The sequence below is a fragment of the Carassius carassius genome, chromosome 42, assembly GCF_963082965.1.
Source record: "Carassius carassius chromosome 42, fCarCar2.1, whole genome shotgun sequence".
Lineage (NCBI taxonomy): Eukaryota > Metazoa > Chordata > Actinopteri > Cypriniformes > Cyprinidae > Carassius > Carassius carassius.
Genome location: NC_081796.1, coordinates 24,839,229 through 24,855,822, shown reverse-complemented (window position 1 = coordinate 24,855,822; position 16,594 = coordinate 24,839,229). Strand labels below are relative to the sequence as shown.

General features: G+C 34.6%; 1 protein-coding gene across 1 annotated transcript; it reads right to left on the bottom strand.

The window, feature by feature from the left end:
- Positions 1–131: 131 nt before the first annotated feature.
- Positions 132–16,209, bottom strand: si:ch211-183d21.1 (uncharacterized). The gene is made up of 12 exons (XM_059535330.1): positions 15,974–16,209; positions 9,609–10,472; positions 8,708–8,888; positions 8,486–8,625; positions 7,839–8,086; positions 6,958–7,260; positions 5,689–5,965; positions 4,408–4,848; positions 2,616–2,690; positions 2,382–2,528; positions 2,192–2,288; positions 132–1,054 (listed from the first exon to the last, which is right to left on the bottom strand). The coding sequence occupies exons 2-12, from the start codon at positions 10,420–10,422 to the stop codon at positions 991–993; spliced, it is 2,787 nt and encodes a 928-aa protein (XP_059391313.1). The 5' UTR covers positions 10,423–10,472; positions 15,974–16,209; the 3' UTR covers positions 132–990.
- Between the last annotated feature and the right edge of the window lie 385 nt (positions 16,210–16,594).

Below are 16,594 nucleotides of genomic sequence, written 5' to 3'. Positions count from 1 at the left end.
ACAAAATCCATGATGAAAGACTCAATCAATAACCAGAATTTGCAAAATTTCCAAATTGTATTTTAGTTTAGCAAACTCGCTAAATATACATAAAAAAAAAAACCAACAAAAAAAACTAAAACTAAAATTCATCTTATCGACCCTTTATTTTCTGTGAGGGTATTTCCTGCTCTACATATTTAAAAAGCCAAGAGGACTGTCTGACTGGTCCTTAAAATTCAGAGTCAAGAGCAATCCTAGGATGACAATTAAGTGACAGAACACTCTAATATCTAATTAACAGGCTGTTAAGATCAATTACCAACTGAGAATGGAAATGAATTGCACGAACAGTGAACTTTAAGTAATGTGTTTTGCTCTGTATTACCGTAATGGCACACTAGTTTTACACACAGAAAAGCTCTTTACTGCAGACAAACACTGATGTGATGACCCTGAGAACAACTGATAATACTGTGCAGACGCATAAAAGAAAATCTGTAAACACAACACCTGCAGAAAGACTCATGAAGGAGGAAAGATTCTGCACAGCTGATGAAGCTGCTATGCGAAGATTTAAAATCTCTTGAACTTTATTGTGAAATGAATCGTTATTTTGGAAAATTATGATTTTAAATTATCAAAATCAACAACAATTTGTACCTTGAGTGACATGATGTGATACATGTGACGCATTTGTAATATTCGCTGATTTCTATTATTGTGTTTATACAGTCTTTACTGCTCATTGATGGGTATGTACATAAAAAGACACATTATGAATCAAAAATACACTTGAATTCAATAAAAAAAATGTTTTTTGGAAAATTTGATACACACTAAAAAAATGAAACATAAAATAAAATCTTCGGACTATCAACATTGTATAATTAAAGAGGTTTTTGATAAAACTGTGAGCCTGCATTCATCTAAAGTAAAAACACATTCAGATTTATAATAAACTAACAAGTGAAATTCATCCACACTCACATGCACGCTCATACAAACACACTAGATTTCGAGCGGCGTCTCGGCCTGTTCGCTCAGCTGCATGGAGAGGTAGTCAGCAGGACGCCTGCCAAAAGAGCACGTACACATAATGAGTCCAAACATGTTTTAATTTAATGAGTTTTGGGTTTTTTTCAAATGCTAAAGATGCACAAGGGCACGTTCATCCTACAAATGGGCTGATCCCAAAACAGAGACTGTAAATGCATTATAAATTACTCTTAGAAAAGTGTAATAGCATGCCATATGAGATGGTTCTTTGATATATACCATGGTACAGAATGATGTCCATATTCATGGTAGCACAGTATTTACAATATTACTCCAAAGAATGCTGTGGTTTTACTGCATTAATCATTTGAAAGACTACAGCTGTATTTTGTCTTAAAAGTGTAAAAAGTTCTCAAATGTGCAATTTTTCAAGTATTTTGTGTTAAGAGGAGAATGGTCAATTCATAATTTTTTTTTTTTTTTTTTTACATTTAACTACTTTTAAACAGCATACTGATATAAATTCAATTAATTCATTGGCATGAATAAAACTGATTTAATATTTTAATATAAAATAAGTTAAACTATTTAGTAAACTATATTGATATTATTATGCATTAATTGGCATAAACAAAATTAGATCATATTTTGATGTTAATTAAATTCATTCATTGGGATGAATACAAATTATTATTATTTTTAAGTTGAAAAACATTAACAGTATATTGATATCAATTCATCAATTTGCATAAATGAACATTTTAATATTTAAAAATAAAATAAGATATATATTTTTTTTACTGTAACTTGATGTTAATTCAATTTATTATTTGGAATAAATTAAAATTAATTAATATTAAAAAAATAAAATACAAGTTTAACTATTTTTAAACTTCATACTGATGTCAATTAAATGTTTTAGTTTACCTAAATAAAAAATGGCTTAATATTTAAAAATTCAATGTAATATTTTTATTTTCAAAATAAAATGAGAAAGCTGAACTGCTTTTAAACATTAATTAAATTTATTAAATAAAATGAAAACATTTGATACTTAAAAGTAAATCTGCATCTTGCTATTAAATTATTTATTAACTGGCACATAATATATTTTATTGGATTTTTTTTAATGAATCTACTGACAGCCCAAACCTACAGGAATCACTACAGAGAGTTTCATGCAAAACACACGCACAAACTGATCTGTCCTCACCTTTTTTTGTACAAATAGACAAACAGTGCAGCACCCAGTGCAAACAGCAGGAGCGCTGCGAACACAAGCCCGACCTGCAGCGCGACCGATGACCCCGCTGCACATACAAACACACGCTTACTTCTTTCAGAACAAAATATACCCTGAGCTTCCATAAGAGCATAGCATTACATAAACGTGTGTGCTGTACCTCCATGAACCTGTTGGCCGTGTTCAGCTGGACATGAGAGCTTGTTGTGGTTCAGTATCTCAGTGATTCGCTCCCTCTGTTGGTCAGAAACAGCAAGAACAGACCCCTGCGTGTACAACCGACCCGCCTCGCAGGACACTTTCACACCTCACAGGGGGAAAAGACCAGAAAAAAACTGTCATTACCCGACAATTTCATTTTATCACCATTAATGTGTGTTTTAAGCTGTCTTACCTTTAACATGCAAGCTTGAGATCCCACAGTTACACAACTGCTCTAATAAAACAGCAAACTCCTCCTGGGTGCAATCTGAGGGTGAGAAATTCTCTTATTGTTGATTTGAATTTTGGATGCATCTTACATCAGTGCTTTTTAAAAAGAGAAAAAGGCAGAACGTGAGATCATGTTAAAGCAGGTTACATGACTTCAAAACTAAGAGCTTCTATGCAATAGAAATAGTAATATTGTGAAGCATTATTATATTTTCAAATAACTAAATTCTATTCTATATGTTTTTAAAAGTAATTTATTTCTGCGATGTGCAGCTGTATTTTCAGCATCATTACTCCAGTCCTCAGTGTCACATGATTTTTCAGAAATCATTTTAATATACTGCTCAAGAAACATTTCTGATTATTATCAATGTTGAAAACTGTTGTGCTGCTTCATATTTTTGTGTGTGACCATGTTACATTTTTTTTTTCATGATTCTTGGATGAACGGAATGTTCAAAAGAGCAGGATTTATTTGAAATTTAAATTTTTTGTTACATCATAAATGTCTTTAGAGTCGCAATTTAATGTATCCTTGATTTAAGAAATAAAAGAAAAATCATACTGACCCAAAACCTTTGAATTCAAGCATATATTTCCACTTATACGGGATTCTTTTCTGACTTTATAAAAAATTTTGATTACTGTAATGGCATAAAAATCAACATTCAGGACTGTGGGAACCCTGTCATCTCACACCCAGTGAAAAGTGTTAAAAACATGAATCATCTAAGCTCTACCATGAGTCATCTGTCATTCCAGCAGATTTCATTCTCCGGGTGTGTTCCTCATGTTTGTGCATGCATCATGGGTTTCCATAAACAGAATTCTTTAAGTGTTCTTCATGAACTGGGTTTTTGTAGATACTATATTTTCTAGGTTATGATCTATGATCTAATTACACTTGAAGAAAAAAGCAGTCGCTCGGGAAGTAACCTTTCAAAAGTTACTAATATGTAATTTAGGTATTAATAAGCACACTTAATAATATGCGTGCATGACATTATTATATGACTTGTATTTAACCACTGACTATAGTCATTCCGCATTACAGTATACTTGAGGGCTATTAATTTTAATATCTATTTGACTTAAAAAAAAATCAACAAATTCACAAACTCATTATAAAAATGTCATATTGTCAGCAAGTAGGGAATATACAGAAATCAAACACTAAATTCTAGATTAAATATAGATGAATTCTTAATTCTTTAATTCATGTTCTTAAATCTGACTCATATTTGTGACCCTGGACCACAAAACCAGTCTTAAGTGAATTAAGTTTTGATATAATTACGGTAAGAAATTTACTAAATATCTTAATGGAACATGATCTTTACTTAATAATATATATATATATATATATATATATATATATATATATATATATATATATATATATATATATATATATAGGTGTGTGTGTGTTGGTCAATGATGATTTCAATGAAGAGAGAGAGATAATTTTTAATAATCTTCAATCTTACTTTGTAAAGAAACTTTTTTATAAATTGTACATGTTGGAAAATTTTCATTGACATTTTTGAAATCAGCATCATCAAATTAAGTAATAGACCTTGTTTGGAAACCAGCATCATTTTTTCCTAACAAGTAGGACTGTGTTATTTTCCGCTGTGCAAGGATTTTCCAAAATAATTTGTGTTAGATGGAAAAAACTGCAGCAACTGCAGCACTTGGACATGAGTGTGAGTAAATGCCAATATTCATCAACCATCCCTTTAAAAAACACTTACTTCCTGATCCGCTCTGCCAGTTATTGTTTTCCGGCTGCAGACATAGATCCGCGGAGCTGGAAAAGGCGGGGTTCGGGCAGTGGTTCGGCATTCGTGGAGTCGGTGGGGATGAGATCCAGAGAACAGGCCCATCTGATGCACATCGAGATATAGAATCCCCACTAATCACAGAAAAACACAAGACAGTTACATGCATGGTGTACAAAACTGCTGACACCAGCAACAACACACTGGATTCACATTCAAAAAGCTCCCCAACAAACCTGAAGAGTTTGTACACGGAGCGCGTCATGTTGTGCTGGAGAACTCTCTTTAACTTCGGGTCATTGGAAATAACTAGCCAGTCCAAATGAAGCGAATCGATTCCACACAATCCTGATCCTGACGGCTCAAAACACAACAGCATTGCACCCAAATGACCCAGAGCTGGCAAACCCTGATCTGCACAAACACAAAGATGAAAGAGCAAACTAATTCAGTTCTCTGCTATTTAACTGAAATCATTGATTGCCTTAGAGAACAACAGTCCAAAGGAATAATCCAAGTCATAGAGAAATGTTGCATATATGCATTTTATTTTATTTGAGTTTGACAGTTTATGCGTTCATTTAATTTTAGAAAAATCATGGTTATCAGTCAAATTTTGAGCAGTAAAAAAAAAAAAATTAAAAATCTATAATTTATCAAATACAATAAGTAATTAAAAATCTATAATTTATCAAATACAATAAGTAATAAAAATACTCACAAATAATAAAAAATTAAATCAACAAAAATAATAAAAATAAATACATAAAACAATTAAAATAATAAAAACTCTTAAAATTTATTTTAATTTTAATAAAAATAAAAATAAAATGTCAACCTTGATAGAGTTTCAACAATCCTAAAGACAAAGAAACACTTTTATATTCCCAAACTACTATTTTTTATCTAATTGAATATTTAACAATATATTAAAATAGTATATATATATATATATATATATATATATATATATATATAGTTTTTATATTTAAGACCAGCAATCAACATGATTTCATATGACATTAATTATATTTCATGTGAGAAGTAGTTTATTCACTAATAAAATTTCATTTTGCTTTAAATCAATGTATCAATTTAAATTGTGATTTGTCTCAAAGCCGGTTGGACTTCACTGAAGAATTTTCAAAAAGTGTCTAAAGATGATCTGTATATCAAGACTCATCATCCTCTTTCTATCCGAACAAATCAAGCTGTGCCTTACAAAGAAGACATTTCCAGATCAAATACACGAACCTGCGCGAGAATCGTTGGAGATCAGAAAAAACCCGTCACTTCCTGTTCTTCCAGTGATCGGGACGCTCAATTCTGTAGCATCTTCCCCAAAAAACACCAAAACAAGTCCATTCAGTGGAGTCGACGGCGGGCCAGTCAGCTCCATAAATATACTCTTCTGTGATTGGTTTACCCCGGACATCTCGCCCCATTCATTGATGATGAGACCCTCAGGAGGCGAGGGTAGAGTGGGTTTTGGGGGACAGTTATTCTTCTTCCTTGGTGTGGGAGAAGTGACCTGTGGACACATGGAGGGTTAATGTGACATGTGATGGACATTCAATTCTAAGAAAGTAGGATTGCAAAATAAACCCTGTGACTGGCTTCTTACCATGTTTGAAATGTCATGTACTATTTTTGCAGTACGTGTAATCTGCACAGGAAGTTAATGTTACGCATACATTAATTACACAGACGACCCAATTCCTTGGTCAAATGTGTGGTTTGTAACCAGCGCACAGTGGGTGGAGGATTGTACACGATGCAATTTGCTCTACCTCTGTTACTGCTGATTTTGAACATCTTTAACTTGATTATTACATAATTAGACTGCCAAAAATTTATTTCTTTTTTTACTAAACTGGAATACATTTTTTTTATATTTCTTATAAAATTAGACTGCCAATTTTTTTTTCTCAATTACATTATAATAAAAAAATTAATTCCTGGCAATTGTTTTGCTCTTGATTTTGACTATATGTTTACAATCATTCTGTAAAGTACTGTCATTTTTGTTTCTTCTTACTTTCTTTCATAAAACTTAATTTAAAATTTTTAGAAAAATAATAAAAAAAATTAATAATGTTTAATAATAATTTGCTGCAATAATGCTAGATAAATGTATTCTGTATACAGTTTAAAAAAATAATAAAAATTATTTTAAATAAAACCGTAGTCATTATAAATAAATAATATAAAATAAAATTACACACACACACACACACACACACACACACAGATAAATAAATAAATAAAAACAGCAAAAGACCACAGAGCAATTATGAATTCACGAATTCTACTAAAATAAAACAAAACAAAACAAAACAAAATAAAATAAATATCTCCATAATAAAATAAGATCTCAAAGGAATTATGAATTCTCCTAAACATTTTACACTTGAAGTTAAAATGTTGCCTGAAGTCTCCTTAAAGCAGTGGCACAATGAGATGAAGTAGGTTTCAGTGAGGATTCTGTCTGAAGCTCCCATGAGCAGAAACTCTAGATCTCACCCTGAAAGCGTTGAGGTTGAGTCTTTCAGTTCCACAGCGACTGAGGGTCTCGTCGACGGGTAACGCGTTTATGTCCTCCAGCAGAGGAAGCTGTCCTGGAGTCAGCACTTCCGTTAACGCGGAAACCTTTTTATCAGACCCACGAGAGCGATAAACCACTGCATCCAGCCAACCCTTTCTGGGGATATTCGGACCCTCTTCAGAGGGTGGAGACTTGCTGCGATATAGCACTATGGCGTCCGGTCCGTTCTGAATAGTGTTCGATGGGATTCTAATGTCAGGGCCGACCTTTGAACTACCAATCTGGAAGAACAGATTCAGAAAGATGAACAGATCTAACATTAAGTTTATTAATTCAACCTTTCAGTCTGATTAAGCAATGATGCATTACAAAAAAAAAAAAAAAGCGCATTTATAATGTTGCAAAATATATCTATTTCGCTGTTTTTTAAACTTTCTATTTATCAAAGAATCATTACACAGCATTGAAAATAATAACAAACGCTTCTTAGAAGCAGATCAGCGTATTAGAATGATTTCGGAGGAATCATGTGACACTGAAGACTGGAGTAAAAAATACAGCTTTGATCACAGGAATAAATTCCATTTCAAAAAATATTCAAATAGAAAACTAATATTTGAAATGGGAATAATATTTCATAATATTCCTGTTTTTACTGTATTTTTAATAAAATAAATACAACCTTAGTAAGCATAAAAGACTACTTTCAAAAATCATCCCAACCCCAAACTTTTAAACACTAGTGTACAGTACATAAAGTGCTTACAGCCTTTTCTTTTACAGCTGACACATACTTCTAATCGGAAATCAATCGTATGACTCATCTGTGCCACAAGTGTCCAAATACGCATAAGCTCACCAGGAAGTATCCCTCATCATCTGTGTAATATCCGTTTAGCTCCAACTCATAGTACACTATTCCAGTCTGTCCATTGATCATCACCAGCCAGATGAAATCCAGCGACATACGGAAGCCAGACGGATGCCACAACTCTATGAACTCCTCGTCCTCGGCTGCTCCTGGCGAGTCAGTGTTGATCTCATTAAGCAGGAAATCAACATCTCTATGAATCGGGGGCTGGATCCGTCCTGACTCTGTGAAAGAGGCTGAAACGACAAGCCAGATTAAATTAAAAGCATGAAAGGCCATCTAAAACGTGTCTTTAAAGGTATAGTTCACCCAAAAATGAAAATTCTGTCATTATTTACTCACCCTCGAGTTGTTCCCAACCTGTTTGAAGAATGTTGGTAACCAAACACTTGCTAGTAGCCACTGACTTCCATGTATCGGAAAAAATATTATGGAAGTCAATGGGTGCCGTCAACAATTTGGTTACTTACATTCTTTACAACATCATCTTTTGTGTTCAACAGCTGCAGGAAACTCATACAGGATTGAAACAACATTAGAATGAGCAAAAGATGATAGAATTTAAATTTAGGCATGAATTCTCGCTGTAACTTAGTAGAAAAAGTAGTATCTGTTACATGAATCGATAAACCTACTCATGTTAAGCGGGCAGGACTGAAACCAAACGCAGTCATTGGGTTTTCCGGGACTCTGGGGCCTTGCTACAAACAGTCCTGGATCTCTCGTCCATTCAGCAACACCACAGCGGCTGGCATGAAGACCTGCTGTGAGAAGACTGCAGCATGCAGACATGGATTATTACAGCAAATACTATAAGACACAAAGGCCACAATAAAGCATTCTGCACTGTATCGCACCTGTGTGTGAGGATGAAGGATTTCCTCCCGGGTATGAGTGTCTCTGTTAGGTTGTCACTTGGCATGTGCACAGAGTCACCGTAAACAAAGGCATCGATTGGCTGTTCGTGGCTGAGGGGGCCGTCCTTAGGGAAGTCTGATGCCAGGCCTTTATACAACGCCAATGCTGCACTTAGTTGCACTGAGAGATCAAATATTACATAGAAAAACTGTTGTACAAGTACAATTCGTATTTCACCACTAAAGCAAAAGATAAAAAGTAAATTCTATTTTAAGAAAAACATATTTAAGACCACTTATATTATGACATTAGAGAAAAAAAGCATGGTATTAAAATGAGCTTCATTCACTTTATGCAAAATATAATTTATATATTTTTTTTCCTTTGATTTGGAAGTGATACATGACCTGGACATTTCTAAGATTTAATTCAACAACATCTGAGGGGAAAAAAAACGAAATAGTTATGGAACAGTGTATCTATTGTTTATCAAAACTAAAACTATAAAAAAAAGTTATTAATTGTAATAAAGCTGAAATAAAATAAAATACAATATCAATTTTAGATGAATATGTATATATATATATATATATATATATATATATATATATATATATTATTACCCTAAAAACTTAGAAAAATTTAGAAATGTTAAATTACTAAAACTAATACAGAATTGAAGCTAAATTAAATAAATTAACCTTAATTAGAAAAGTTTAAAATAACTAATATGACAAAATGACTAAAACACATTTACTCAAATTTAACTAAAATTACAATTAAAACTAAATATAAATATAAATTCAAAATATAAAAAAAATACTATACTAAATAAAAAAATAAAAAAATTGGAATTGTCTGCTTAAATGAGTTTATCAACAAGTATCCAATCAACTCTACCTGACAAAGTCACAGTGTTCACAGGTACAGCGAATATTCCAGGCTCTTTTGCAATGAACTCCACACTCGTGCTAATCAGATCCGTAGTAACATCATAAAGCACCAAAGAATATGTTCCGGTCGCCATCCCAACACTGAGTTCCACATTGCCCCGTTGGTCCGGCCCACTTAGGTCGACTTCATTGATCCAAACCCCTGCAGGGGTCGGTGGCGGGCAGTGATTGACCCACGCAGGGGTCGGTGGGCCAGTGTAGAACGTCCACAGGTTTTCTGACTGCCAGCAGCGCTGAATGGACTCGTCCCCCTCAAGAGCCGCCTCATCCTCCACGTACGGGACCGACCCGGGAGTCAGAACAGATGCGAGGCCGTCTGCGCCATCTACAGATTTACGTGAAGTGTACACAACGGCGTCCAGCAACCCCACTGCTGATACAGGTCCCCCTTCGACAACTGGTGCCCAGTTTGAGCCGTACAGCGCGATGGCGTCGGGCCCGTTCTGAACGGAGTTGGGTGGAAGAGAGATGGCGGGACGGGGATTCAGTTCGGAAGAGCCAACCACGAAAAAACCTCGCTGATCCGTGTGGTGTCCACTCAGATCAATGACCCGGTAGGCGGTGTCTACTTTGCCATTATAGAACACAAGTCTGTATCCATCAAGAGATGTAGGATTCGTACCTTCATAGTACAGCTCCACAAATTCCTGAGTGTCAAGTTTGGGATTGTCACAGTTGACCTCGCTGATCATTAAACAGGAGCTTGTCTGTTTGAAAACGCACATTAACACCACACACAATAAGCTCAGCTCCACACGCATGGCTAAAAACTGTGCATACAATAATAACCAAGGACTGATGGGAAAAGGACCTGTGGAAGGAAAATAGAAGGTTCATTCCACATGAATGCAATCACTTTCAAAACATACTAAGTTTCATTTCCACAAAATCTAGACATTGCTTCTCTAGCAGTTGAGATGTTGGGAATCTCAAGGACTATCTATGAGCTGGAAGGTATCAAAACAATTCCAAGATATTTCACTCTTCACATTCATTTGACACTACGCTAGGAATCATAACAAAGTACATTCCACTCAAAACCAGGGCAAGCACTAGGAAAATAGCCAAAACTGAACTCATATGTCATCTGCCCGGAACTGCTTCTGTTTACAACAGGGAGCGCAAGCTAGATTAAAGTGATTATTATGTTTTGAATATGGATATTTTTCTTACAGAAAAGCATTGATTCCCCACAGGACGCCTTTGTTCAGCCCCCGGAGCCGTGCTTTTTATGGATGGGTGCTTTTTATTTAACTTCTTTTGGTCTGATAAATGTATATTTTTATATACATATATACATATATTTATACAATTATATATTTTCAATATAACTCCGACTGGATTCGTTCCCTTGTTTCAATTAAAATTTCCCCCTCGCCTCGGTTTTTCTTTATGGCACCCATTAACTTAATAAAAAAAAATTAATAAAAATAAACTAATATAAAGACAAAAGCACATAACTACGTAAGTCCTTAGAGGCAATGGATTATACATTTTTCTTTTTCTTGTTTTGTCGTGATAACAACTTAATTATCTCATGATCTTGACATAATGAAAGTTGTTTTCTCGTTATCGCGACTTTATTTTCTCATGATCTCCACATAACGATAGTTGTTTTCTTATCGCAACTTAACTTTCTCATGATTTCGATGAAAGTTGTTTTTTCGTTATTGCAAAGTAATTTTCTAATGCTCTCGACATAACGAAAGTTGTTTTCTCATTAATGCGACTTAATTTTCTAATGCTCTCGACATAACGATAGTTGTTTTTTCATTATCGCGACTTAATTTTCTCATGATCTCGACATAACGATAGTTGTTTTCTTGTTATCGCGATAGAATGAAAGTTGTTTTCTCGTTATCGCTATATAATGAAAGTTGTTTTCTCGTTATCGCAACTTAATTTTTTCATGATCTCGACATAACGATAGTTGTTTTCTTGTTATTGCAACTTAATTTTCTCATGATCGCGATATAATGAAAGTTGCTTTCTCATTATCGCGACTTAATTTTCTCATGATTTCGACATAACGAAAGTTGTTTTCTCGTTATCACAACTTAATTTTCTCATGACCTCCACACAACGAAAAGTTGTTTTCTCATTATCGCGACATAACGATAGTTGTTTTCTTGTTATCGCAACTTAACTTTCTCATGATCTTGACGTAATGAAAGTTGTTTTCTCGTTATTGCAAAGTAATTTTCTAATGCTCTCGACATAACGCAAGTTGTTTTCTCATTATCGCGACATAACGATAGTTGTTTCAGGATAGTTGTTACAGGCTTTACTGATGAGATGCGCATGAAAAACGCATTCGATTTTTTGCCCAGCCCTATCTCAACATAACAAAAGTTACACAACAACACCAGCAGGTGGCACTATAGACCTGAATATAACTGATGGGGTGTTGTATACTGTATATCCACTTTACTGTACACAATTGGGACAGAATCAGGACCTTCTTCCTGATTGCTATAATTTTTTTGCAGTATTATTAATCACAATTAATTAATTCATAAAGCAACACCACAAAACACAGGCGTAGCGCCTTCAGAAGGATGCAGAGAACTATTCTAAAATCTTTTATAGCTGCTTGGATTCAACTCACTTTATTTTCCTTTTATTTGAAATAATATATATATGTCATTTTTAGTAGTCATAAAGGACATGCTGTGACTGATATCATGTGTGTTACAAGCTTGGAATGCTGTTTGAAAAGTGTGCGTGTGTGTGTGTGTGTGTGTGTGTGTGTGTATGGGCAAAAAATTGTGGGTGTGTAGGAAATATAAAAGATTACAACACAATAGAACATTACTTGAATAAATTAGCCTAAAGGCTACACTTTACATATATAGATCAAATTTCTTACCGATATACATTTAATGATTAACAGTAAAGATAAAATAAGGAAAAGATGCACATTACAAATACATTGTTGGAGCACGTCCTACAACCCGAATTCCGGAAAAGTTGGGACGTTTTTTAAATTTTAATAAAATGAAAACTAAAAGACTTTCAAATCACATGAGCCAATATTTTATTCACAATAGAACATAGATAACATAGCAAATGTTTAAACTGAGAAAGTTTACAATTTTATGCACAAAATGAGCTCATTTCAATTTTGATTTCTGCTACAGGTCTCAAAATAGTTGGGACGGGGCATGTTTACCATGGTGTAGCATCTCCTTTTCTTTTCAAAACAGTTTGACGACGTCTGGGCATTGAGGCTATGAGTTGCTGGAGTTTTGCTGTTGGAATTTGGTCCCATTCTTGCCTTATATAGATTTCCGGCTGATGAAGAGTTCGTGGTCGTCTTTGACGTATTTTTCGTTTAATGATGCGCCAAATGTTCTCTATAGGTGAAAGATCTGGACTGCAGGCAGGTCAGGTTAGCACCCGGACTCTTCTACGACGAAGCCATGCTGTTGTTATAGCTGCAGTATGTGGTTTTGCATTGTCCTGCTGAAATAAACAAGGCCTTCCCTGAAATAGACGTTGTTTGGAGGGAAGCATATGTTGCTCTAAAAACTTTATATACCTTTCAGCATTCACAGAGCCTTCCAAAACATGCAAGCTGCCCATACCGTATGCACTTATGCACCCCATACCATCAGAGATGCTGGCTTTTGAACTGAACGCTGATAACATGCTGGAAGGTCTCCCTCCTCTTTAGCCCGGAGGACACGGCGTCCGTGATTTCCAACAAGAATGTCAAATTTGGACTCGTCTGACCATAAAACACTATTCCACTTTGAAATAGTCCATTTTAAATGAGCCTTGGCCCACAGGACACGACGGCGCTTCTAGACCATGTTCACATATGGCTTCCTTTTTGCATGATAGAGCTTTAGTTGGCATCTGCTGATGGCACGGCGGATTGTGTTTACCGACAGTGGTTTCTGAAAGTATTCCTGGGCCCATTTAGTAATGTCATTGACACAATCATGCCGATGAGTGATGCAGTGTCGTCTGAGAGCCCGAAGACCACGGGCATCCAATAAAGGTCTCCGGCCTTGTCCCTTACGCACAGAGATTTCTCCAGTTTCTCTGAATCTTTTGATGAAGTTATGCACTGTAGATGATGAGATTTGCAAAGCCTTTACAATTTGACGTTGAGGAACATTGTTTTTAAAGTTTTCCACAATTTTTTTACGCAGTCTTTCACAGATTGGAGAGCCTCTGCCCATCTTTACTTCTGAGAGACTCTGCTTCTCTAAGACAAAGCTTTTATAGCTACTCATGTTACAGACCTGATATCAATTAACTTAATTAATCACTAGATGTTCTCCCAGCTGAATCTTTTCAAAACTGCTTGCTTTTTTAGCCATTTGTTGCCCCCGTGCCAACTTCTTTGAGACCTGTAGCAGGCATTAAATTTTAAATGAGCTAATTACGTGGATAAAAGTGTAAAATTTCTCAGTTTAAACATTTGCTACGTTATCTATGTTCTATTGTGAATAAAATATTGGCTCATGTGATTTGAAATTCCTTTAGTTTTCATTTTATTAAAATTTAAAAAACGTCCCAACTTTTCCGGAATTCGGGTTGTAGATAAACACAACACCCTGCTTATTAACTAACAATCACATAGGCCTACTTAAAAGATGCACAAATGGAGATATAGGTGCAAACAGAATTTTAATATAATGAGATAATGAGATAATTAAGTTGTGATCAAGAGAAAACAACTTTTTATGTCGAGATCGCGAGATAATTAAGTCATTATCACGACAAAACAAGGAAGAAAAAAATGTATTAATCCATGACCTCTTAGTCAAGTCAACTTTATTTATATAGCGCTTTAAACAAAATACATTGCGTCAAAGCAACTGAACAACATTCATTAGGAAAACAGTGTGTCAATAATGCAAAATGATAGTTAAAGGCTTAGGACTTCCATACATAACTAGCCTAAACATGACTAAAACTTGAACAAAAAATTAAAAGATAATATAAAAAAAGCTTATTCAAAACATTACTAAATACTATAATGCTATATAAATAATACTAAAATAAAACTAGTTTGCAATAGTTTCCTTGAATGAGTCTGCAAGTGTAAGTATCCAATTATCACTAGCTGGCATAAGATTTCAGTCATACAGAAAATATATACTTTTGTGGTGTAAACTATTAAATATACCATATTCTTAGCAGCTATGAGGAAGTGTGGTTCTTCAGCATCAGTAAAGTGTGAACTATGGCACCCAAAAACACACAAGCACTTACGCAACAATAGCTATGAGGCATCATCAGCTGACAACATACTCCATTAATCAGAAAATGTGTATGGAGCTTATAATATGACAAAACTTATTGAATTTGTAGTGTGTAAATTTGAATTATTATTACTGATATTCCTCTATTGTGGAATATCGTCTGAATATTAAACAAATAAAGTTTTTAAAGTTTTAAAGACATGTATTTTCAAACAGCAAATTTTAAGACTGCAAATATCCAGTTTTGAAAAATACAGCTTCAAAGTTTTCAAGATGAAGAGGAAATTTGGAACATCAAGTTTAATATTCTAACATTCAATATGAGATCGAATTCGAGATCGTATTGAAAGTAGGTCAGAGGTAAATCCACAAAGCATTTTCGTCAATTAGTAGTTTTTCCACCAGGAATTCCACTATTAAACATGATTATTTAAAAAAATAAGTTGAAATAATGCTGGCAGATGGCTTTAAAAACAGCATATTCCATCGATTAACAACCTCGCAACATACAGCAGATCGGTCTTTAATAGTTCATAAGTTACTGTTAAAAATAAATTCCCAAATGGAGAAAATTAATGGGATTTCTACTTCCAGAAGCTGAATGTCACACTTTATAGTCTAAATTGGCAAATAACAGACTAGACCCTTCTTGTTGCTATGACAATGAAGAATGTTACTCAGGTCATATAACAATACATACTACATCTTCATATTTGCACACTGCATATTGTTTTTAAGCCAATGTAAACTGCACAGTATGTAGTAATATATACAAACAACAGTCTCGTCGTGACGTCACAACACGTATTTAAGTTATTTTTTAGAGGTTTTTTTGGACATCTTTATGCAGTTCTATGCATCTAACCTCATAAGATCTACAGAAATCATAGTTTATTACTGAGAAAAAGCATTGCATTTAACCTACTTAGAATGCACAGTGGATTTCGCAACAGTAAGAAGTTAAAACTCCAGCAGACTCGGTCTCTTTACAAACAAGTCGGTGAGAAAACGAGAAAGAAGACGAGAGAGAGCGAGAAGAAGAATCGCAGCGAGATCTTCGCATTGTGCGGTTTAATGGAGAAGCGTTGCTTACCGTGACGCCCGACGCCCGGTTGAACGGGTTTAAGTGTTCTGTGAAGTTTCAGTAACTTTTGGTGTGTGGAGGAACCGATCTGCTCCAGTCAGTCTCTTCCACGCGCGCGTGGGCGGTGAATCTGGATGAATTCACGCACATTCCCGGATACATAAACAGTGCTTCCCAGAAAGATGCCTCCGTCCTTTGTGTGCACTGCTACGCTGCGAACTTTTCCTACACTTATTGCTTCACAGATGCGTCATATCATATATTAAGTCCCCAAATCTATTTTGACATTTCAGTTACACTTAAAAATGAATGTAATTGCTTAGGTACAAAATAACAAAGGAGTGTTTACTCATCTGATTAAAACAGAATGCATATTTGAATTATATAAATATCACATTAAAAACTGTTTTGAAAACTCTGACCATGTTCATCTTTTTTTTTTCTTTTTTTTTCTGAGGATCAATACTTAATTTTGGTGACCTTTTGCCTCATTTGGAGATTATATTGATGAAATATGATGCTTTTGTAAAGATAATTATTTTGTGTATTTGGTCTAACAGAATATCCTGACAGGCTTTAATGTTCAAAAAACATTATTTTTCAAAATATTGTACACTACAGTAGGTCCTC

Excerpts from the sequence above, each read along its gene's own strand:
- si:ch211-183d21.1 (XM_059535330.1), bottom strand. The coding sequence starts at position 10,422 with ATGCGTGTGGAGCTGAGCTTATTGTGTGTGGTGTTAATGTGCGTTTTC. Across the intron at positions 5,966-6,957 it reads TCAACCTCAACGCTTTCAGG|GTCACTTCTCCCACACCAAG; the intron begins GTGAGATCTAGA and ends ATGTGTCCACAG. Across the intron at positions 2,289-2,381 it reads CGGCCAACAGGTTCATGGAG|CGGGGTCATCGGTCGCGCTG; the intron begins GTACAGCACACA and ends TTGTATGTGCAG.